This window comes from Cervus canadensis, chromosome 33 (genome assembly GCF_019320065.1).
Source record: "Cervus canadensis isolate Bull #8, Minnesota chromosome 33, ASM1932006v1, whole genome shotgun sequence".
NCBI lineage: Eukaryota > Metazoa > Chordata > Mammalia > Artiodactyla > Cervidae > Cervus > Cervus canadensis.
In genome coordinates, this window is record NC_057418.1 from 25,994,667 (window position 1) to 26,021,034 (window position 26,368).

At 43.4% G+C, this 26,368-nt stretch overlaps 1 protein-coding gene across 2 annotated transcripts in view; it reads right to left on the minus strand.

The window, feature by feature from the left end:
• Nucleotides 1-26,368, minus strand: part of CNKSR3 (CNKSR family member 3) — a 102,085-nt gene that overhangs the window by 34,182 nt on the left and 41,535 nt on the right. For both annotated transcript variants that reach the window (XM_043456869.1, XM_043456870.1), the window contains exon 2: nt 5,456-5,619. In XM_043456869.1, coding sequence (XP_043312804.1) covers nt 5,456-5,619 — 164 coding nt within the window. The remainder of the gene's footprint in view (nt 1-5,455; nt 5,620-26,368) is intronic.

Genomic DNA, 26,368 nt, shown 5'->3' on the forward strand with positions numbered 1-26,368 from the left:
ATGGCTTTTTAAATTCAGAGAATCAAAGACTCACAACTGAATGGATAAATAGCCACCTGATACAGCCTATTTGAAGGACTTGTGACTATGATTAAAGGGAACTGTCCCCTCATTCAGTTAATTACTCAGCCTGCCAACTTATGGCAGGAGCTCTGAACTAAGATCGGGAAGCTCGGCTTTCTATAGCCAGTGTCACCATGAATTACTTGGAACTTTTATTACTGTACGCAGCATTTATTTCTTGAACTCAAAGAGGATTCAATGCACTTTAGTGTTACAGGAAATTTTAAACCTCAATCTCCTATAAACCAACCACTTTTAATATTAAAATAAAGGAGGAATGTAGCTTGTTAACTGGTTCATTTCCACTGAGATGAAAATTTTTTTCCATTTCCCACAAATCATGGGACTAGAAGGATGAACAGATGTAGCTATAACAGATTATAATTCTATTTTTAAGGTACTTTAGAGATTTTAATAGGCTTTATTAAGATATACTTTATGATCCATAATATTTACTAATCTTAAATGCACCACACAGTCCCTTTTAACAAATGCATGTTGTCACATAAGCACCATCACAATGACAATTATAGAACACTTGCATCACCCCCAAACATCCTTCATACCACTTCACAGTCATTTTCCCTAACTGCTCGTCCCCAACAACTTCTGATATTCTTTCTGTCACTATAGTTTTGCTTTTTCTACATAGATTACGATTTTAAAAAGCAGTAAAGAAGGAACAAAGGAAGAAAGGAAAATTCTTTCCCCTTCCACCCCATTCCACAATAAGAAAACAAGAAACCGATTATATTAGTTCCAAAGAACCTGTACTGTAGAAACATAATCAGCAAAGGATTATTGACTTAAGTGCCCCACAATGAAAGAGAGTAAATGAATAATCTCCCAGACCAGATTTGATCATTTTCACTAATCTTTTCCCTAACGTCTGTCTCCTTCAGAAACTGCTTAATTGAAGATAAGGTATCAAGAAGGTACAAACTAGGGAATGAAATGAATCTCCAAAAATTTAGACATGTACTAAAAACTTTCCACCAAGATCCCACTTCATTAGAAGTTAGCCATCAGGGGTCATTTCATGGTCTGGCCAGAAAAACAATAGATGAGACAGGGGGAAGAAGCAGTCCCCTCTTCTGGTGTCATTAATTGCACACATTTTCAGTTCAGCTCAGTTCAGTTCAGTTCAGTCACTCAGTCGCTTCTTTGCGACCCCATGAATCGCAGCATGCCAGGCCTCCCTGTCCATCACCAACTCCCGGAGTTTACTCAAACTCATGTCCATCGAGTTGGTGATGCCATCCAGCCATCTCATCCTCTGTCGTCCCCTTCTCCTCCTGCCCCCAATCCCTCCCAGCATCAGGGTCTTTTCCAGTGAGTCAACTCTTCGCATGAGGTGGCCAAAGTACTGGAGTTTCAGCTTCAGCATCAGTCCTTCCAATGAATATTCAGGACTGATCTCCTCTAGGATGGACTGGTTGGATCTCCTTGCAGTCCAAGGGACTCTCAAGAGTCTTCTCCAACACCACAGTTCAAAAGCACCCATTTTAGCTAAGGGCAAATCTTATACATCTTCTCCACTACTTTCTTTTCCCATTCATAAGCAAACCAAGGTAAACACAAATGGCTAGCAAAGATTCCTCTTCTTGCGTGATTTCTCCCACAAAAAGGATAATATTTGATGGGGGCGCGCAGGCAGTAATTCCCTGGTGGTCCAGGAGTTAAGAATCCGCTTTGCAATGCAGGGGATGTGGGTTCAATCCCTGGTTGGAGAACTAGCCTCCCACGTGTCTCAGAGCAATTAATCAAGCCCACTCGCCACAACTAGAGTCCATGCACCCCAGTGAAAGATCTCACACAACACATGAGGATCCTGCACATTGCAACTAACACCCCATGCACCAGATAAATGAATACATATTGAAACTTTTAAAAATTGTTTTAAACTGCTTCACTGAATGGTAAATGATGAATAATGGGTCATCTCTGGGGTACACAAGTGCACAGAAGCACCCTGGGCAGGTAGACACATCACAGGTATTTCGTTTTAAGCACATAAGTAGATGGCATCACTTGATGTATGTATGAATTCCAACTCTGTTCCCTTTCCTCAGCCTACTCCAACCTTAAAAACACATCTGTCCCTGCCTTGATCTTCAGGAAACTAGGGTCTGGTTGATCTGGCAAAGAAAATGGATTTTACAGTTACATTAGTACTTTTTAACTCTCCATCCCACCCTGGAGACCAATGCTGTCCAACAGAATCTTCTGCAATGATGAAAATGTTCTCTAGTTGCACTGTCCAGATATGGTAGCCACTGGCCGCAAGTAGCTACTGGGCATTTGGAATGTAGCTGTGCGACTGATAATTGAATTTCACTATTTCATTTTAATTCATTTTCACTTAAACGGTCACATGTAGCAGCTACTGGAAAAAAAGCAGTTCTACAGCCGGTCCCAGTCACCCCCGGCTCCAGACAGAGGGAGAAAAACTGGATTCTGAGCTCAAGCCTGAGAACTGGTCTTGGTTCTGCCTCAGAAAACAAGTCACTCTCCTAAGCCACTCTAGCAAGCCAAGGCCAGTGTTCACAGAAGGGAGTTCTCCTTGTTCTGTATCCAGAACCAGCTCTTCGTGGCCCATCTGCTTGCTGGTTTCGGGATCTTAATAGCAGTTCCTTACTTTAGGTTCCTATAGATTTTATCTGCCCTTTTCTTTCCTAAACTTTCCAGTGGTTTTGTTTTTTTCCTCCCTCTCTTGCTTCTAATTCTACTCATTTCCTGTCCATCATAAAATCAACATCCACTAAACTGTTTACATAGAAATGTCTCTCATAATACCAGGGACAATTGCAAATACATATTAACTGTCCAGGGGATGGACTGTTCAAGCCAAAGAAGTTATTTAAATATACACTTATTAAATATACACTTGTTTAAATATACAAAGATCTATATGGTGTAAATGGATTAAACACAGTATTGATATAATAAACAGATGCATTATAATAAGAATATTTTAAAAGGAGATTATAGCCAGGCCAAAGATATTTTACTGAATGCTTGAAAACCCTGCCTGACTCAAAAAAGGCACATTCATTTAAGACCCTTCCACGACCCTCCTGTCAAATGCATTCACTGGCACTCTGCTACATGAAACATGCCCAGAAAGAGTCTGAGGTCAAAACTTTGTCTACAAAGGAAATTAGAAGGAAATTGTAGGAGATAAAACACAGCTTTAGGTTCTGGCATTTCTCCAGCTTTGTTCACTTTAGTCTAATATTTTAAGAGGTAGGGAAGGGAGGGGAAGCAGAGAGGCAGCTGTTATGTTAATTAGCCCGCTTGTCGTCCACAACGTGCCTGCAGTCCATCCTGCCTCCTCCCCTTCCATCTTGTGGATTTCAAAGTAATTTACCTGCCCTCCAAGCACTACCGCAAAGCCGAAGAGATGATCTGAAACAGCAGAAAAAGACCAAAAAGCAATGTTCCCAGAAAGTGCAACAAGAGTAAACTCAAACATGTCTTACTGTATGAAACATGTACGTTTTCATCATAAACAGGACTCAGACATCTTCTGGGCAGCGCAAAACACTCACATGTTAGTTCACAGCTAAATGCTGGTTCTGCTGCCTTACTCGGCAGGGCAGGGAGGAAGTCTCCCTGACCCCGAACCCCCGGCCCCATCCCTCTGACCTCTCTTTGCCCAGATGCACATGATCCTGTGTGACGGGCAGCTGTGTCTGAAAGCTCGCACCAGGCTCTAGAGAAGCAGACTGGCACGCTGGTAGAGCTGCTGATCGAGCTGCTCAGCACTGCCCTGGGGCCGTGGCAGCTTCCAGAACCAAGCCAGAAGGCCATGGAGCAGCTGGCCCCATCCAGAAAGAACCAGGCTACTTTCCCCGGGGACTGAAGGCAAGGACAATCTCCCTGCTACTCCTGACGCAGTCCCACGCATGAAGCCTCCAAGGTGTGAAGACCGCAGGGGGCCCCACTTTGGGGTGGATTGACTCCCTGATTGATGGATGCTGGACGGGTCACTGGCTGAAGGAGGGAGGCTGGGGCCCATCTCCTACCGAGGCTCCAAACAGGAAACTGATCACCCCTGTCCCATATGCCCTCTGCTGCTACAGAGTGTAGGCTTTCACATCTAGGGGAGTGTCACGGCACAAATGGGGAAAACAGACACCGCCGTCTCCCTGGAGGTCACAGAGCCAAGAGTGTGCAGCAGAGCCTGGATTAAAATGCAAAACCCTGCCTCCCAGGCCAGCGCTCACACCACTTGGCCACAGCGTCTCCCTGGCGGCAGCTCATTCATCAACCACAATTTCCCCCGTTACTTTCCTAAACAAGAGTAGGGCATCTCAGAGCAGAAGACAAGGCTCTGTCCATTTTAAGAAGAACACGCACAATGCAGCAAGTGTTATGTAATCAACGGGATGCAGACCGCCAATGGCAAGCAATCGGGAGCACATTTTTTCCCACCATTCTCAGTGATGTAATTGTATATGCCCTTGGCTCAGGTTCACAGCAGAGCAGTCTGAATGCTGCCGACTTTGTCCAAAGCAAGACAGTTAAGGAAATGGCATCCTTTGCATGGCACCACAATTGACGTGGATCCCACCCTATGCCAACCAGTTTATAAACACGATGCCCTTGGAGGTGGTTTTAGCCCACACCTAAAAGAGCTATCAATACTCCCCACATCACAGATGCAATGAAGAGTCAGAACCTGGCTGGATTTAACTCACTCATGTTCAAGCCAAAACTCAGTCAACTGAGAAATGTAACTAAGTTCACATTTTTTTTTCCCCATCCAGCTGCCATTTCATAGGCTGAATATTTCAAGCACCAGCATCAGTTGTTAAAATATCACAAATATCTGTAAAATATAAAAATGATTTTTACATAACAAAAACACACCAAAAAAATCAGAACCCATTTGTCATTTCAATGGAGAAGATTACATGTTCATTCAGGACCATCTTCATCTTTTTATTCTTTATGAAAGATAGGAAAATAAAATGAATACAGAATTTTTTCCATAAAAGGAAAACTTTTTCTGTAAAGGCCAAGAGAGCAAATATTTTCAGCTTTAAGGGGCTACACAGTCCCTGAAACAACTACCCAACTCTGCCACAGTAACATAAAAGTAGTCACAGATAACACTTAAAATGAATGGGTATGGCTGTGTTCCAATAAAACTTTATTTACAAAAATAGACAGTGGGCCAGATTGAAGGTGCAGGCTATTGTTTGCCAGCTCTTCCTAGAAAATTATTTCTTTTCTTCCCTTCTGATATTATCTTCAGCTCATGCTCTACTTCAGTGGATCATTAAGAAAATGATGACAAGCAAGATAGCAAAACCAAGGAGATTTTAAAAGGTGAGGTTCTTAAAAAACCATCATCGCAGTACAGATCATCTTTTCCTGAACTAACCAGTGCACAGAGAAGGTCGACAGCCTCCAACACAAGTTCCTGATGTCCAATGCGTGTGACACCCAGCTCCTCAAGATCCTGGTGGGAAATCTGTAGCAGCTGCTCTCCGTTAATCTTCTCTCGTTCAAATTTGTGGACGTACTGTTGCAGGCAGTCATCCAGCCCTACCAAGAAAGCAAAAGAGTCCATTATTGTCATTTTGTCCCCTTACTCCAAAAAACGCCCACGTTTACATCAGCCTCAGGATCACCAATTATGCTCCACTATTTGACTGTCCACACAATCAAGTGTGTTCTCATCTTCTTAAACAAATTTTAAATCTAAATTTTAAATTTAAATCACAGCTTAAATTTTCAGATGGATCCCACACCGTTTTGACAGTCACCTTTCCATTCCCTTTCAGCTAGAAGAATAAACATTAACCCCTAGTGGCTTGCAATGCTAGTTATCTGTGCTACACACACATCTGTCGGTTGGCTAAGCAGTCTTTCTCTGGAACATCAGCCCTCTCCAGCCCATGTGATCCCAGTGGACATGCCAATGAAGATGCTCTGCCACAGTGATTGGCCACACTATTCTAGCCACCAGCCAGTAATAGGTTCAGGGATGAACATGTGATTCAAGCAGAACCAATCAAAATCTCCCCTGATATTTGTTACGTGGACAAACGAAGACAAAGTCTCCTTCTTCTTTTCCAATTAGAAGTCATAAAGATACAGTCTTGGAGATTCTGGGAGTCATTTTTCTGATTTGTTTTTTTTTTAAATAAATCCGTTTGAGACAAAGAAGATGCCCCCGTAATATCCTATGTTTCCCTGGATCTAATCCTGTTTAAAGATACTTCTAACCCCAGAATATTTTTACTTACATCAAAATAAATTTCCATTTTAGCTTAAGCTTATCTGTGTTGAATTTCTGTCTCTTGCAACTGAAAAGTTCTGATGAATATAGAATCCAGGGAAGAAGGTATCAGGAGTGGAGCCAGACAAAGACAGTGTTCAATGGGTTCGCTTATGGAATTTTTCCAGGTCAAATTCTCCTGCCAACAGTGCTGTATTTTAATATTCTTATACAATGATTAAAATAGGTAAGCCTAATAGAACTTGGGATTCTTTATTCCTGTATAGAGAACTCTCCGGTCAACATGTTTTAATGGTTTTACTAGAAGATTTTACATGAAATCAGTTTATCTATTAAGCCTAATAATAAAAGCCATCTGAGTGTTTTAAAAGACTAGATTTATATAAATTCAATCCCACACAAAGGATGAAAACTCAATTTAAGCAGAACAAAGTATATGGAAAGCATGCTGCTGTCCCCTCCCCACCTAAACACACACACACACACACACACACACACATGCTTCATTTACCCCTCCCGAAAGCTCTCTATGTGGGTACTCTGAACCAGGAAAGTATACATAAGTCCGGCACTTACTTTTGGCAATACTAGAGTTCACAAATCTCAAAATCTAGAGTCCATTTAGCAATCAAAATGTGTTAAATGATATCTCTGCCCCACTATTTTGAAAGTATTGAAAGTGGCAAAAACTTTCACCATTTGCCTCCTGGTAAGATGTAGAAAGAGAAAACAGTTGTCCTAATAACCATTTGGGACTATCAAATACCTGAAGAAGAAACTAAGAAAAAATTAATTTTATGGTAACAAGTTACTACGGTAACTAGTAGTAAGTAGTAACTAGTTACTATGGTAACTAGTCAGAACTAACCCACCCTCCCTGAAGAGACATCTATCTAGCAGAAGGGTTCTGTCACACGGCAGTGAGGTCGTGGCACCGATATAAACCCACCTCCACTTTGATAGCCTCGAGCCACGGGTGGCCTCCATCGCATGTGTCACGCAGGCAATGGAGGCCACACCAGCCAGCAGGTATGGAGGGTGGCCATCCAGGGTACCCAGGGCAGTCTGCAAGCGGGCAGAGTCTATCTGCAGGACACAACAGTCCAAGATAGTCCAAGAGACAGGAGAGCCTCCTTAAAACTTTGTCCCCATTCCACAGATGACTAAATCAAGGCTCGTGGAAGTTCTGTAACTTGCCCACAGTTACATAGCTGGTACAATGCCAAGAGAACGACTTTGTTGGCCATTTTCTTCAGCCTCGTATAGAAGAAAAGAGCCCAAATTAACATCAAGGCTTGTTGACACAAGCCCCGGTCCTTTTGCATTCTACCCAGCAAACATGGACTATAAAAATTCCTCTCCAAGCTTGCTCCTAAATAAGGAGCAAGGTCTAATTCCAGTTATTAAAACAGAATCATGGAAACCTAGGGGTCCTGAGAAGGTACTTCACATTTCACTGACCCCCAAAAGTGGGAAAGTATGAATGAAAGACTAATCACTGTGAATTTTACCCTAAATTACTGAGCCAGTTTCAAGCCAGATTGATTCAATATCTTACACCCTCTCCTCCTTCAGAATGTTCTCTTTCCTTGCCTGCTCTTAAGCTTTAAAAGGAATTTTTTGTTTAATTTGTCATAAATGTTTAGGATAACTATATTAAACATTTAAACCCTGTTACAGCTGAATTGATCTTCCCAAGATATATATGTTGAAGTTCTAATTGGCAGTACCTCTGAACATTACTGAACTTGGAGGTAATGTTTTTAAAGAGTTGAAGAAGTCAAACGAGGTCATATGGGCGAGCCCAAATCCAGTATGAAGAAGGCAATGGAAACCGACTCCAGTCTTCTTGCCTAGAAAATCCCATGCACAGAGGAGCCTGGTGGGCTACAGTTCATGAGGTCACAAAGAGTCGGACACAACAGCGACTGAGCACACAAACCCAGGATGACTGGCGTCCTCAGGAGAAGAGGAGACATACGCACCCAGAGAGGAGCGTGTGAAGACATAGAGGGGAAGGTCTCTACAAGCCAGGAAGAGAGGCCTCGGAAGGAACCATCTCTGCGAATACTATGATCTCAGACTTCTGGCCTCCAGAATTTGGAGACACTAAATTCCTGTTGTTTCAGCCACCCAGTCTGTGGTGCTTTGTTATGACAGCTCTAACAAACCAACACAAACCTAATGATACTTTACTTCATGTTCATCCACATGTGATAAACTTTTTCCTAAAATAAACAAGGCCCAATGACCAACAGAATTACTGTGCCAAGCAAGTTCTTTGCTCAAAATACGAGAATAAGACTGGCTCACATTACTTCTCATGTGCAGAATAAACGAGTCTATTACACTTAAAGTGAAGGACCCATGCACCATAGGTGTTCATAAGCTTCATCCCTTAATAATAAGTAGAAATAAAGATGAGGCCAGGCTTCTCTTTTAACTGTGAAAAGTTCCACTGAAGAAACAGGATTTCAGAAATAGCTTCTGAGCATTAAGGAAATATTTTGGACACAAAGAAGAAGGTTGATATGAGAGATGTAAAGACGTTTCTGGATAGGACAAGAGAGAAGTGAAGAAAACAGCAGAACATTTGCCTGCGAAAGGTCCAGAATCTCCTTGAGGATTTGGAGGACTGTAAATGGTTTGACCTCAACTAATCAAAAGATCCCCAAGATATAGTAGAATTATCAAGTAGAAACACCATGTGGTTACCTACCCAAATACAGAATCTAGAGTGACTTAAAGACTCCCCACTGTGGAAGCAATCTAAATGCCTGTCAAAAGACAAATGGCTAAAGATGTGATACACACACACACACACACACACACTGGAATATTATTTGGCCATAAAAAAGAACGAAATAATGTCATTTGCAGCAACATGGATGAACTTAGAGATACTAAGGGAAGTAAGTCAGACAAAAGCAAATAAATGATATCACTTATATGTGGAATAAAAAAAATGATACAATGAACTTTGAAACAGACTCATGAAGAAAATAAGCTTACAGTTACCAAAGGGGAAGGGATAAATTAAGAATTTGGGATTAACAGATACACAGTACTATAAATAAATTACCAAGAAGGACCTACTGTATAGCACAGGGAACTATATTCAATATCTTATAATAGCCTACAATGGAGAAGACTCTGGAAAGGAATAGAAACATACATATATATGTATGACTGAATCACTTTCCTGCACACTCGAGACTAACACACCATTGTAAACCAACTATACTTCAATAAAAAATTTTAAAAATAAAAAGACTTTCCCCACAAGGGACACATATATTGAATATGCTATGTTTTAAAGAGTATTGTCTCCAGTTTTATTATTCCAATACATCATGGCCTATTGTTCAGTTATCCTATTGTTTAGAATACAATTAAACACTCACAAACAGCCAAATCAAACTATTATGCGATCCCACAAAGGAGGGGAAAATCCCCAATTTAAAATAAACCAGTTTTAGAATTTGTAATACACCTTGCACTTTAACTTATTTGTCAAATGTATCTATTTACCAGTTCTTTGCTTCAAGGAACTTACAGAAAGTCCAGCAGGGCTGAGAGAAAGACATAATTACACCAAATTAGATTAAAGACATTCCATTTATACAAATTAAATTAAACACACAATTCAATGTAAAAAGAACCACGAAGGAAAAGGATAGGGTTCCCAGAGAATGGAAGCCGCAGGGAGAGACACCCAGACTCCCTCCCCTATCCTTAAACCTGAAAATAATCCTACACTCTCAAAGAAATCCCAAAGGCAAAAAGGAAAAAAAACAAACATCTCATGATTTTTAAAAATACTATTCTCTGATTTATATCAGAAAGCCAAGAGGGCAGCGGCTAGGAGCCTGAGTCCAGTCTCCGTCCACTTCCTGCTAACTGGTGCCTGGGGCAAGTTACCCAGTTGGCTCACTTGTAAAACAGAGGTAATAACACTACCTACCACCCAATTCTATCCTTCTGGAATAACTGCTCTTTGTCACCCCGTTTTGTCAAGGTCTGTTGGCCTTAATTTTAAAGCTAGTTGATACAAGTGGTTTAACCACAGCAGTCTGAGTTTAGGCAGTAACAGCATGTTTGAAACACAGGGTATACTGAGTTTTAGCTCAGTTAAAGATTGAGGGATACTTTTTGCTTTATCAGACAAGCCCTTGACCCACTGGCCTTTCTTAATGAGTCAAAAGAACAACCAGTGTCTCTAGGAAGGAGAAAGGGAGGTAATTCTGTTGCGGATCACGGTGTTTGGCCTCCTTAATCAATAGAAATTGATAAGAGATCAGACAAGAAATTCAGGAAAGGCTTTATTGGGACCCCTGTTGCAGCAAGGGGAGCAAAAACAAGTAACAAGTCCCCTTGCTCCCTCCCCAAGGCAGGCAAGCTGGTTCCTTATATGGAGGGAGGGTAGGGGCGGGTCCAGGGGTGGTTTGGAGGGGAGGCTTGGGCGGTTTGCCCACCCCCTTGGTGCTGCTGTCTGCTGGGGGCAAGTGCAATACCCTGCTTTTGCTCCCAGCTCTTCAGAAGCAGCAGGTGGGAGTTTTTGGTCTTTTTGTACCTTATTGTCCATAACTTGCCCCAGTTGGGCATGCACATGGTTATTTTTGTCCCTTCTAGTTTCTTTGTATTTTATTGCTCCAGGAGATGTTTGTCCAGGTGCACGGGCTGCAGCAGAGGGTCCCCGGCCCCAGCCTGTCTCAGCCCCAGGGACAGGCTGAGACAAAAGGGCACCGCCAGCCTTTGCACCTGCCGAGGCCCCTGATGGAAGCACAGTTCCTCCCTCTCAACATGGAAGAAGCCAGTTTCCTCCCAAGCCATCCTCTTTCTCCCCTATCAGAATATCCCGTGTCCGCTTTGAGGAGAGAAACTACAGCCATGACTTCCCTTTATCGGCTCAAGATCATCTGTCTTCCCCTACTGATCTGAAAAAGGATGAAAAGCAGAATGAACTGCACGCTGAAGATAACACAAGCACAAGCTAACTATTACAAGGGGTGAATTGATGCTTTTAATCTAGTCACGACCAAATCTAAGAGAAATACAGCATCACATCTCATGCTAATGAAGAATCACACATTAAACAGGTATTTGCTTTGTGATTTTTCTAAAAAAAATATTTCCTACCCTTTTGGAAATGCCTATTTCTTATATTGGGGCCTCCCAGGTGGTGCTAGTGGTAAAGAATCCACCTGCCAATGCAGGAGACGAGGGCTCCATCCCTGAGTCAGGAAGATCCCCTGGAGGATGGCATGGCAACCCACTCCAGAATTCTAGCCTTGAGGACCCCCATGGACAGAGGAGCCTGATGGGCTACAGTCCACAGGGTCACAAAGAGTTGGATACGACTGGACCAACTCAGCATATTTCTTATCTTGAAGGCTAAAGGAGAAGGAGGCGGGAAAGGATGAAATGGTTAGATAGCATCACTGACTCAATGGACATGAATCTGAGCAAACTCCGGGAGATAGTGGAGGATGGAGGGGCTGGCGTGCTGCAGTCCATGTGGTCACAAAGAGTCGGACTCAACTTAGCCGCTGAACAATAAATTTCTTATATTAGGTTTCATAATATGCATGCTAGTCCAGCAGAATGTGTACATTACTTATAGTTAAGTGTCCATGTATTATTGATGTGTGCCCTGGGAAAGCACGATCAAAAATCTGAAACATACAGGGGCTTTCCAGGCAGGCTAGTGGTGCTTCCACTTCACGGGGTGCAGGTCAATTCCTGGCTGGGTAACCTAAGACCCCACATGCTGTGAACTGTGGCAAAAAAGAAAAAACAAAAAATCTGAAAGCTACAGAGCTCTACAGTGATGCCTCCCAAATTCTTTTAACTAATCTAAAACTCAACACAATTCAAACCGGAACTCCTCATCTTTCTCATCAAGCCTGCCTCTCCCCCACTTTCATCATTTAGGTTAATGACTCCAAGACTTACAGAGTTGTCCAAGCTAGAAAGTGGGAGCCATCCCCCTCTCCTCCTCCTCCAGATTCTTCATCCCCAGGACTTCCAGTCTTTAGGCCTCTGAATTCTCACCATCTCAATGTTGAGTGCCCCTCCACTAGAACCCCTCCATCTTATCTTATTGTCACAGCTGCCTAGGTTTCTACACTCATCTAGAAACTGGTTTCCATGTTCAGTCCCTTCTTCCCCTTAGTTCAGCCTCCACAAGGCCACCTGAGCAAAAACCATCCTCTGCTTCAGTTCAGTTCAGTCGCTCAGTCGTGTCCGACTCTTTGCGACCCCATGAACCACAGCACGCCAGGCCTCCCTGTCCATCACCAACTCCCAGAGTCCACCCAAACCCATGTCCATTGAGTTGGTGATGCCATCCAACCATCTCACCCTCTGTTGTCCCCTTCTCCTCCTGCCCTCAATCTTTCCCAGCATCAGGGCCTTTTCAAATGAGTCAACTTTTTGCATCAGGTGGTCAAAGTATTAGTTTCAGCTTCAACATCAGTTCTTCCAATGAACACCCAGGACTGATCTTTAGGTGGACTGATTGGATCTCCTTGCAGTCCAAGGGACTCTCAGGAGTCTTCTCCAACACCACAGTTCAAAAGTGTCAATTCTTCAGCGCTCAGTCTTCTTTATAGTCCAACTCTCACATCCATACATGACCACTGGAAAAACCATAGCCTTGACTAGATGGACCTTTGTTGACAAAGTAATGTCTCTGCTTTTTAATATGCTCTGCTGCTGCTGCTGCTAAGTCGCTTCAGTCGTATCTGACTCTGTGCGACCCCATAGACGGCAGCCCACCAGGCTCCCCATCCCTGGGATTCTCCAGACAAGAACACTGGAGTGGGTAATATGCTGTCTAGGTTGATCATAACTTTCCTTCAACAGATCCAAATCTGTGAGCTTAGCAGGGCATTCCAAGACTTTCAGGAACTGTCCTCTTCCAAACACCTCTACAATCTCACTTTTCTATAACGTTCCTCCTTCTGCTGATAATGGAGAAAACACCCTGAGTTTCTCTGAAAGGAACAAAGGTGTAACTCAGAGACTGGCAAATACAACTGATGGGCCAAATCCAGCCCACTGCCCAGTTTGAGAGGTAAAGTTTCATGGGAACACAGCCACGCTCTTTTGTTTATATATTGTCTCTGGCTGCTTTTGAGATACAATAACAGAACTGAGTAGCTGAGACAGAGACCAAATGCCTCCAAGGCCTAAAATATTTACTATCTGGCCCTTGACAGAAAAGGTGCGCCAAGCCTTGGTATAACCAATAGCAGCAACGAGGAGTTCAGAGGGATGATAAATCTGCCAACTGGAAAAACAGACGAGATTGGGAAAGAAGTGACTCTGATTCTTTTCTTTTTATATTTTTAGAAGAATCACTTGATATAATTACACTGAATTAAAAAGCAGGAAAAAAATGTTATCTCCCTTCCTCTCACCCCAAAAAAGTCCTGAACATGTTTTAGGAGACCCTTTACAATTTTTTTTAAATAATTTTATTTATTTATCTGGCTGCACCAGATCTTAGTTGTGGCATGGGGAATCTTCAGTCTTCACTGCAGCATGTGGGATCTAGCTCTCTGACCTAGAGATCAGGACTCCTGCATTGGGAGCATGAAGCATTAACCACTGGACCACCAGGAAAGTCCAGACCTCTTACAACTTCTATCCACTTTATATACAACAAAATTCACCCCTTTTCTGTTTACAAGTCAGTGAATTCTGACAAATACATACAGCCATGTATGTACTGATATTACAGCCATGCAGTGATACCTCAATCATGATGTGAAAATTTCTGTCACCCCAAACAGTTGCCTTGGGCCCTTTTGCTGGGTCAGTTCTTTCTCCATGGCCCCTGGTAACCAGTGCCCTGGTTTCTAATGAAGGGAACCTGATTTCTCAGCCTGGCTTTGGTCCCTGTCCTGCCATGCACACAAAATCACTTATTTCCAGTTCTTGGGCCCCCCGTGTGAACTAACAGACTTCCATTAAGACTGACACCCCCACACACTTTTTACTCACTTCTTTGATTTACTCAGTCATCCTACCAGGCCTCTGATTAAATATAATTTAAAGAAAGAGGACCAGAACTAAACATAATGTCTGAAAAGAACTCTCAGGGGTGGGAGGGAGGTTCCAGTAGGAGGGGATGTACGTGTACATATGGCTGATCCACCCTGTTGTACAGCAGAAACTAATATAACATTGTAAACCAATTATCCTCCAATTAAAAATAAACTAAAAAAAATAATAAATTTTTAAAAAGCTCTCTCAGTACTTTTCAGATCTAAAAGTCTACACTTCTCCACTTAGTACTGATACCTGTACTTACAGTTGCAGATTATAAAGAAGGAAATAAATTGCTCAGAAACTGGAATCCCAAACCTCCTTAGAGCCAAAGACAAACATCAAAATGAATGAATCTGGTCTTGAGAAAAACTCCATCAGGGTTTCTGCCCTCATAAGAGCTTTGACTGTACGAAGTCATGCCCAAGGCTGCCACCGCCTTGAAAGCAGAAGCTGCTTGAAATCCAAACACAGCCAAAGATGCAGCCAAAGAAACAGAGATACTAAAGCTCAACTGCAAACCAACAAAGCCTCTTCACTATGTTCATGGGATGGAGCAGCTTATTTTGAGGAGGAGGGACACTCTGCTGACTATCTGGGGTGGGGAGGAGGGGAACGGGCACCAAGCTGAAAAAATAGAAGTACTGAAGACAAAATAAAAGTCTGTGCTTTTCTGTTTACAATAGCTAGGGCATGGAAGCAACCTAGATGTCCATTGGCAGACGAATGGATAAGAAAGTTGTGATACATATACACAATGGAATATTACTCAGCTATTAAAAAGAACACATTTGAGTCAGTTCTAACGAGGTGGATGAAACTTCAGCCTATTATACAGAGTGAAGTAAGCCAGAAAGAAAAACACCAATACAGTATACTAACGCATATATATGGAATTTAGAAAGATGGTAATGATGACCCTATATGTGAGACAGCAAAAGAGATACAGATGTAAAGAACAGACTTTTGGACTCTGTTGGGACTCCTTTGGACTTCTCTGTGGGAGACGGCGAGGGTGTGATGATTTGAGACAATAGCATTGAAACATGTATATTACCAAATGTGAAACAGCTCACCAGTCCAAGTTCAATGCATGAAACAGGGCACTCAAAGCCAGTGCACTGGGACAACCCAGAGGGATGGGATGGGGAGGGAGGTGGGAGGGGGTTTGGGATGAAGGACACATGTATACCCATGGCTGATTCATGTAGATGTATGGCAAAAACCACCACAATACTGTAAAGTAATTAGCCTCCAATTAAAATTAATTAATTAATTATTTTAAAAAGTCTGTGCTTTTAAACATTTAGGGGAGGCTGGTCCCTACATCATGGAAGAGCTGCAAAAGAATGTAGCTTTGATGTCTTATGGAGAAGCAATCAAAATAAGTACTGTGTTTCTAAAGCAAACTCAGCTTTCTTGCTAGTAACCAACATCTTCTAAGACTTACATCACTCTAAGGACATCAGAAGATGGAACCAAAAAGCCAGCCAACTCCTTGGGTTTTACTATATACGTGGAAGATTTATGACTGAAACAAAACTTGGAAATAGCAAATATATCCACACCAGGATAATTTAAGAAAGTGAAAATAGGAGTTCAAGGATTCAAGTTACCCAGAAAACAACAGTCAGATGAGCTGCCCTCATTTGAGGTTTATGAACTAGGAAGGAATGCAACTCAACTGAAGATTTTCACCAGGAAACTCTGGCTTCCAAGATGCAAGTCTGGCAACTCTTCCCCTGCCCCCACCCCTACCCAGACTCTGCACAACCTCTGATGCTGTGAAAGGGCAGCCTGCTATACCCCCAGCATCCTGAGTCTGGCCACAAAGGGGAGAAGTGCCCAGAGTGGGGACAGGGGAAAGGACAGAAGTTACTGTTGTCTGAAACCATCATTTGAGGAAGATATTTATCCTGCTCTAAATCACTGAAAAAGCACTGACATGCGAATCAGAATCAACCAAAGAACTGATGGTCTAAAGGGATGATGAAAATTCAGAATATAATAGCTCTGACAGCTCAGCATCGCATTCCCCTTCCCTTGCCCCCAACCCCCAAAAGTATGATAAACTTGAAAGATTAACACCGAGGGCAGGGAAGAAATTCAACAGTGATGTAGATGTCTGCGACTGTGTGTGTACGTACATACACATACATATAACCATTGTTATTAAACAAAGACGGCAAGCCAAGTTTTCAGATGCTAAAAACAAAAATAAAATTGTGAAGATGAACACAAAGCAAGCCACAATACTCTCGGGTAAAAGAAAAGTGAACTTTCCAAGGCTGGTGTTGTAATTCAGTAACCAAACCACTGTATCCAATTCTGGAACCGTGGACCAAGAGGGGAGGGAGGCGGGCAACACGTGAAAGATGAGAAAAGAATTTACTGTCCTTTGCCCAGTAACTCATACTCTCCACCACCCCCAGCACAGTTTATTTTTCCAAAACTATAAATTAGGTTTGGTCTAAAAACCAAACATTGGCTAAAACTACTGTCACTGGCATGCTAACCCTGAACCCAGGGAAGAGTTGACCAGTTTCCTGGACTCACAGCAAGTTCAAGTTCATAGAACTGCAGACGATCCACTCAAGAATCTGGACCAGGTGGAGGCCACAGTAGCAACCTGGGAGCTTCACTCATTGCTTGAGTATCAGTACCACCCAGGAGCAAGTTCTTCCTTGCTCCTAAACACACAACACAATCACCTCCAGTTTGCCTGCCTGAGTCCATTGAGATTTCCGTGGAAAAACTATAGTCTATCCAACCCTCTGGGCTTCCCAGATGGTGCAGTGGTAAAGAAACTGCCTGCCAATGCAGGAGACACAAGAGACATGGGTTCGATCCCTGTTCAGGAAGATCCCCTGGAGGAGGAAACGGCAACCCGCTCCAGTATTCTTGCCTGGAGAGTCCCATGGACAGAGGAGCCTGACAGACTACAGTCCACAGGGTCACAAAGAGCTGGACACAACTGAGCACCTATATACACATACACACACACACACACACTCACAACACACACGTGAGCCATGTGAAAGGACAGTACTGAAGCCCGTGTGAGATTGGAAGACCTGGAGGTTTTGTTACCCTCCAGAGATCTTGGCCTCCTTAATCTAGAGAAATTGATCAGAGGCCAGGCAAGAAGTTCAGGCAAGGCTTTATCCTGCAGCAGGGGGAGTGAGAACAAGCTACAGGGTGAGGGTAGTGGTGTGTCCAGGGTGGGGCTGGGGGGAGGAGAGGCGGCCTGACCACCCGAGGTGGTGTTGAGGGCAGGGGGCGTGCACAGAATCTGCTTTTCTGCCTGACCCCCTACTTTCACTCTGGGTTCTTCAAAAGGGGCAGTTTGGTTTCTTGGTCTCTTTGTACCTTCCTGTCCATAATTGGACCCAACTGCTCCTGCATGCAGCTATTTTTAGGCCCATACAGTTTCTCTGTATTTTGTTGCTGGAGAACAGGTGTGTCCAGATGCAAACACTGTCCCAGGTCCCAGCCTGTCTCAGTCTGATGCAAGAAGCTGACAGTATCAGCAGCTGATGCAAGGGATGTTCACATACAAGGGGAATGGAGAAAGGCCCCCACAGCTGCTAAGCTGGAGACAGATGCCTCGGACAACGGAGCAAGTTTGTCAGGCAGCATCGATCTTTTTTTTTTATTTTTTAATAACAGCTTTATTGAACTATGATGTACAGAACCTACAATTTGCCTATATAGACTGTACAATTCAATGAGTTCTGGTATATTCTGCAACCATAATCACAACCAAATTTACATTTTCAACCCTACCCCCCCCAAAAATAAACCCTGGACCCCTAAAGTAGTCACTGCCCATTTCACCACCCCACCCCCACCAGTAGGCCCAAATGAACCTAGTTTCTGTCTTTCTGGGTTTACCTGGCTATTTCACATAATGGAGTCTGGATACTGCACATAAATCGGGTCATATGTTTTTTGGTGATTGGCGCCTTTCACGTAGATTAACATTCTCAAGACTCATTAAAACCTTCTCAACACACAGTTTAAATGTTACTCCCTTGCTCCAAGTCCTGCCGGCTCCCACGGCACCTGGGATAAAATCCGTGGCCAGCAAAGTCCAGATTGGTGTGTCTGGGTCCTGCCCCATCCTCCCCAGACCGCCCTGCTCGACACGGAGGATATCTGGTCCTTTCCACCTCAACACCTGTGCCCACGATGCTCCTTTAACCCGGAACACTTGTTCCTCCTCGCCCCTCATCTCAGCTCAGATATCACATTACAGGGAGACCCCAGGAGAGAAAGGAGCCCCATCACCACTGTTCTTCACTGTATGTCCTATCTGTTCCTTCCTGGGACTTAGCGAGCCTGTGAGCATCTCTTTGTTCATTAGTCTGCCTTTGCCTCTCTAAAACATGGGGCCCGGGCAGGCCTCTGTTGATGACCCACCTCAGATACTGACTGGATAAAAGAGAAAAAAGAAAAGAAATCCTGCCTGAGGTTGAAGACCCCAACTCCGAAGGGATGAATGGTGAAGGCTGTAGGACCCCACCTCCCTCCATCTGCCATACTCCTCTGAGGGACCCTGTCTAGCCCTCATCTCCTCATCTTTCTTTCTGGAACCCCCTCAGACCAGAGCTGTGAATATTCCTGATATTCCTGATGGGAAAACCAAATACAGAAGGTCCTAGCCTTTGCAGCTATGGTGTGGCGGCAGAAGAATCGTCTGGGTTCTTTCACACAAAATCCCCACAAGTTTTCCATAATTGTGGCTTGAGAAAATGTCCGATCTGGTTTCCTGAAGGATTAAGTGACGCTTTTCCCGCATTCTCCAGAAAAATCCCAGTTTTTACTACTCTCTGGTAAAACATGAAATGTCCCACGTCCTGCACTGCTGAGTGACACTGATCTCATAAGTCCTCATCTTGCAAAGTCACTTTTATGTTGTGAAGAGCATGCAGGCCTGTGGCTCCAGTTCTTAGGAGCTCTGTGACCTCAAGCAGATCATGTCACCCAATCCTCCCACGTGCAAAGGCAAGGGCTGGAAAGCTGACCCTATGGTCAAAAAAGCAATACATTTCTACGATTCTGTAGTCTCTTTTTTTTTTTTTTTTGGCCTCACTGCATGACTTACGGGATCTTAGTTCCCCAACCTGGGATCGAACCCAAGCCCACAGCAGTGTAAACACCAAGTTCTAACCACTGGACTGCCAGAGAATTGTCATATAATTCTGTAATCTTGGGGCTTTCCTGGGGTCTCAGACAGTGAGTAATCTGCCTGCAGTGCAGGGAACCCAGGTTTAATCCCTGGGTCAGGAAGATCCTCTGGAGAAGGTAATGGCTACCCACTCCAGTATTCTTGCCTGGAGAATTCCATGGACAGAGGAGCCTGGCAGGCTAAACTACATGGAGTCACATGGATCTTAGGTCACCAGCTTCTTCTTCCCATCCTCAAATCAGTAAAATACCACCATCATCCAACCTCCTGTTAAAAGAAAGGGCAAGGGCTCAAATACCAAAGCCAGTCAGTCAGTCAGTCAGTTCACTCAGTTGTGTCCAACTCTTTGCAACCCCATGGACTGCAGCATGCCAGGCCTCCCAGTCCATCACCAACTCCCGGAGTTTACTCAAACTCATGTCCATTGAGTCGGTGATGACATCCAACCAATTCATCCTCTGTCATCCCCTTCTCCTCTCACCCTCAATCTTTCCCAGCATCAGGATCTTTTCAAATGAGTCAGCTCTTCGCATCAGGTGGCCAAAGTATTGGAGTTTCAGCTTCAACATCAGTCCTTCCAATGGACATTCAGGACTGATTTCCTTTAGGATGAACTGGTTGGATCTCCTTGCTGTCCAGGGGACTCTCAAGAGTCTTCTCCAACACCACAGTTCAAAATCAATTCTTCGGCGCTCAGCTTTCTTTATAGTTCAACTCTCATGTCCATACATGACTACAGCTCCCATCCAAAGGATAGGTAGTTAGCACTATTAATACACAGTAACTAACATGGGGAACAGAGTACTTTTTAATACCATAAGGTATGGGCTTCCCTGGTAGCTCAGCTGGTGAAGAACCCACCTGCAATGCAGGAGACCCCGGTTTGATTCCTGGGTTGGGAACATCCCCTGGAGAAGGGAATGGCAACCCACTCCAGTATTCTTGCCTAGAGAATACCATGGACTATATGTATAGTCCACGGGGTGGCAGACTCAGACACGACTGAGCAACTTTCACTTTCATAAGATCATATGGGCCAGAATGAAGGTGGAATTGTAAAGTGTATACTCCTTGCTTTTGTATTGTATATAATTTAAGGACTGGCCCTGTGCCGGCTCATCGAGGACTCATTCAGGACGCAGTGTAACCCACCTCCCTGGATCCACTCCCTGCTCATGAAGCACCCACTCTGTTGATGCCTCATTTCCTAACAACACTCTAAGACACAGGTAAGACAAACTGCACTTTTATCCTAGGAAACTTTAAGTCTTTTCTAGGTCTTCCATTTTTTGAAGTGACTTTGGAAACCGGCCTTTTAGGCCAGTGATGACCGTAAGAAGGTAGCGATACACCAATAAAAACGACTGCCTTTAAAGAATTAAATATCTGTAGGCTTCACCAAACTCTCTCTACACCTACATTTCCCAGACAACTTTTCAAAACCTTGAACTTAAGAAAAGGCAAGCTATCTCTTTCTGAGATCAAATAAAAATAGGGAAGATCAGGCAGTATACTTCAAGTTTTCTGTATGCCATTAGCATCCCAGAAAAAGACAAAGGCAAAGAGAGTAAATACAACAAAAACAAAGAGAAAGAGAAGGGGAAAGTGAGAAGTAGCTGTCAGTGCAACACTTAACTGTATATCCTAAGGGCGACAGAGGAAAAAAAAAAGATATGCACCCCAGTGTTCATAAGCACTGTTTACAATAGCCAAAACATAGAAATAACCTAAATGTCCATCAACAGAGGAACAGGTAAGGAGATGTGGTATACATATATGATGGAATATTACTCAGCCATAAAAAAGAACAAAATAATGCCATCTGCAGCAACATAGATGGATGTAGAGACTGTCATACTAAGTGAAGCAAGTCAGACAGAGCCACACAAATACCGTATGATATCACTTAGATGTGCACTCTAAAAAAGTCATACAGAGCACCGGGTTGAGCCCGCTGTGCAACACAGCAACTTCCCATTAGCCATTTATTTCACATGTGATCACGCATGTGATCACGTATATGTTTCCATGCTACTCTCTCCTTCCCCTGCTGTGTCCAAAGTCTGTCATCTCTGTCTGCGTCTCTATTCCTGTCCTGCAAGTAGGATCATCAGCAGCACTTTTCTAGATTCCACCGTGACAACCTAGAGCAGTGGGATGGGGTTGGTGGGGTGGGGGGAAGGTTCAAGAGAGAGGGGACATGCATATACTTATGGCTGATTCACACTGTTGTAAGGCAGAAGCAAACACAATATTAAACTAATTATCCTCCAATTAAAAATAGATTTTTTTTTAAAGTGATACAAATGAACTTATTCACAAAACAGAAATAGACTCACGGACATAAAAATCAAATTTACAGTTACCAAGGGGGAAAGGTGGGTGGGGAGGGATACATTAGTTTAGGATTAACAGATACACACAAGTATGTATAAAACAGATAAACAGCAAGGACCGACTGGATAGCATAGAGAATTACATTCAGTATCTTGTAATAATCAATAATGGAAAAGAATTTGAAAAAGAATAGAAGTATATATATATATATATATATATATATATATATATAACCAAATCACTTCTCTGCACACCTGAAACTCACACAACATCATTAACTGACTAGACTCCAATTTAAAAAATCAGCCAAGTAAACCACAGGGGCGGGGGGGTGCGGGGCAAGGGGGGAGAGGGGCCTGTGTATGTTGCACTTTCTAAGCAGAGAACAGCTCAGTTCACTGGGCTCCTGTATGGACTTGCATCTAGCACAGAAAAAAAAATGAAGAGAAGCACCTGCCCTCCAGAAGCACATGAGCAAGGGCAAGCATGAGCAAGGATGGTGCAAAAACTGGGACATAGCACAAAACTGGAGGGCTCTACCTGGTTCTGCTCTCGGGGCAAGACTGGAGAACTCTCAGGAAGAAACCCTAAGTGGGGGAAGAAGAGGAAGAGGGAGAAAGATGTCCTGAGCTGTTGTCCTGCACTTGTATTTTTTAACACCACCAAGAAAATGTAAGGTGCTGCTTGATGAACAAGAGTTAACTGCAAAGAGAATAAGCAAGACAGGGAGGCAGCAGGCAGGTTCGGTAAGTCCCTCCATACAAACGAGTTCCACTCCAAGAGCGCATAGGTAAGCCCAACAGAATTAGCCAAGGAATCCAAGTAACACAATCGTCTATATAGTACTGCACTCTAACAGGTTTATATAATTTTCACCTTAATAATACATAAAGAACAAAACAACCAGAAAAAAGTAAAGAAGATATTTTTAATCTTACAGTCCAGCACCCTGAAGAGTCCAGTAGTTCAGGACAACAGCTGGCATACAGGGGCTGGCATCGAGTGAACAGGCAAGAAGAACTCCTGCCTGGAGGAGAGGCAGGAGGCGGGAGGTGGTAGGGCTGAAGGATCGTCAGCGACGATGGGAGAGCAAGGTGCAGCGTCACCCCTGCCTGACACTGACGGCACAGGTTCTGGTTCCTGGCTGGATTCAGTTCTATGTACCCCCTTGAAAAGACGATCAGGTGATGTCTGGGGAGCCCTGGACTCCATCCAGTCATCGTTGTCATTGTTGCACGGTACAGCGGAGGACACAAGGACACAACCACGTGCAGAGGGTGCACGCGTGTGACGTTTGCCAGACACGTGACCTACGTACATGATTGAACATGCAAACGCACATTCACATCTTTGACAGTTTGCAACTTGAAGGCACGTATATAGGGGACTTGGGCTTCCCTGGAGGCTCGGATGATAAAGAATCTGCTTGCAATGCAGGAGACCTGGGTTTGATCCCTGGGTTGGGAAGATCTCCTGGAGGAGGACATGGCAACCCACTCCAGTATTCTTGCCTGGAGAATCCCCATAGACAAAGGTACCCTTTAGGCTACAGTCAATGGGGTCACAAAGAGTCAGACGCGACTGGGAAACTAAGTGCGTGCGCGCGCGCACACACACACACTCTTAGGGGCCATACTGTACTGGAAAGTAAAGATAGAGGAGAAGCTCTGAGGAAGAGGAACTGCAGATTCGACGGCTACTCTGTTTCCACTGAGAGACCCCAAAAAGCCTTGACAATCATCATGGAGACCAGCTGGACCTTAAAGACAACAACGGTTACTGAAATCTTTTTCAGGAGACCCTCCTACCTTATCCTCCCCAATCCCACCGCACCACCACCACCCGTGGCTCGAAGCTCACAGTATTTGACTCCAATCACCTCTATCCTTTCATCAGCCTGTTTCTTATATTAGAAAAGCATGGTACTACCAACAAAACACGGGCTTCCCTGGTGGCTCAGATGGTAAAGAATCTACCTGCAATACAGGAGACCCGGGTTTGCTCCCTGGGTCAGGAAGATACCCTGGAGAAGGGAATGGCACCCCACTCCAATATTCCTGCCTGGAGAATTTCATGAACAGAGGTGCCTCGTGGGCTGAGGTCACAAAGAGTCGGATACGACTGAGTGACTAACACACATACACACACACACCAACAAAACACAAGCTTTCTGCTCGTAAGTCCGGAAAGAGTGACATTTTCCTCAGAACAATGAGTTCATTCTATGTGAGCCAACTTTGATCTATTCATTTAGCATCAACCATTCACTGCCTGGGGCTTCCCTGGTGGCTCAGATGGTAAAGAATCTCCCTACAATGAGGGAGACCTGGGTTTGATCCCTGGTTTGGGAAGATTCCCCTGGAGGAGGGCATGGCAACCCACTCCAGTATTCCTGCCTGGAGAATCCCTATGGACAGAGGAGCCTAGAGGGCTACAGTTCACTGGGGCTGCAGACAGCTGGACAAAGTTGACCAACCAAGCGCAGCAGAGCACATTCACTAGCACTCATGTGTGGAGGGTTTGCAAACGCCTTCAGCGTGCAAGGGTTTTGGAGGCCGGGGGTGGTCTCATGAAAAGTATGGTCAACAGGTGGTCCTGATGAAGGACAGCAACTGGAGACACCACCTTCTTCCACGGTCATCATGACAACTGTTCAGTCACCCAAGCAAAAACCACAGGTCAGATTCCTAAGAGGGAATCGCTTCAAGTGATTTCGTAAAAGGCTTATGCCTGATGGGAAACTCACACCTCCAGATTATCTTTCTCTTGAAAATATATTTAATTTGAAATTGATTTTTTATAATCGTTTCTTATTTATTCATTTATACTATATAACATACCGTGTGTATATCTATAGCTACATATGTAGATACATACACATAAGTGACATTATATATATAGATAAATACACATACATGTACATATCATATGTGTGTGTGCTCAGTCACTCCAGTCACGTGTGACTCTTTGTGAGTTTGTATGTATATGTATACTTCTGTCATTTTCTACTTTTTGGCAGTATGGATATACACACAGTTTATCTGGCAGTATAGATATATCCAGAAAACCAGAACAGTGATCTGTCTCAGAACAGTGGCTTAAGTCTTTAGGAATTTGGTTCCTAAAAGAACACAGGAAATGCTGAGGGTCTACACTACAATGGATGTTCTATAGTCTTCTGCCAGATCTTTACCCAGCTCCCTTTCTCAGGTCCTTCTGGTCTCAACTTGATGTCACCTTTCAGAGAGGCCCTCCCTGACCACCTAATCTTTAAAAGTCCAGAGACACGGCCCAGTCACTTCTATCTTACCATCTTATTTTCTTCTTAAGACATCACTCTGAAAGTGCCTGCTTTACTAGCTAATGGGCTCCCGTCAGTCTCCTCTCTCTAAACCATCTAAAGCATAAGAGCTGCAGGCCTTCTCTATCTTATCACCTGCATGACTCCACCTCCGAGAACATCTTTGCTCCTACAAGGCATTCAGTAACTGTCAAATGAATGAAGAATGCATGGATCCACATGCTCCAAACAAAACATGAGGAAAGAACAGAGAGACAAAACACAGCAGGCATAGAGTCAGACAACCCGGCTTATAATCCAGCTTGACTCTGCTGTGTGTCCAGAGCCAATTACTTAACTTTTAGACTTCAGTTTCCTTAGCTTTGAACTAATACAACAAGAAGTACTGAGTTTGAGAGTACTTTGCAAATGATGAATTATTCTGTCATGGTTATGAAAGACATCTTGAGTGGATATTTGTAGTGGCACCAATGAAAAGGTTCATGAGAATACATCTGTAAATTAGTTAATCTGGCAAGAGTGAACTTTTCTCATCTTCTGAATTAAACATATTTTAATAAAAAATTTTAAAAATGTAAAATTCAGTGATATTTAGTCTATTCAAAAGGTTGTATGACCACCATCTAATTTGTGAACATTTCCATCACCCAAAAAAGAAAATCCCATACACAGTGGCAACCACTCTCCACCCTCCCTCTACCCAAATCCTGCAACCATTCATCTATACTCTGCCTCTATGTATGTGCCTTTTCTGGACAGTTCTTAGAAATAGAACCCTACAAGATGTAGCCTCCTGTGTCTGGCTTATTTCACTTTGCACGTTTCCAAGGTTCATCCACGTTGCAGCATGCATCAATACTTCATTCCTTTTTATGGCTGAATAATAACCCATGGTATGGATAGACTATATATTTATCTTTAATTGATTCAGCAGTTGATGGATATATGGGTTGTTTCTACTTTTGGGCCATAATGAATAATGTTGTCATGAGCATTCATGCACAGGTGTCTACCTGAACATATGCTTTCAAATCTCTTGAGTATATACCTAGGAGTGGAATTATTGAGCCATACCATGACTCTATATTTTAACTTTTTGAGAAATTGCCAAAATATGTCCCAAAGGAATTGCACCATTTGTCATTCTTACTCTGAATTTATGAGGGTT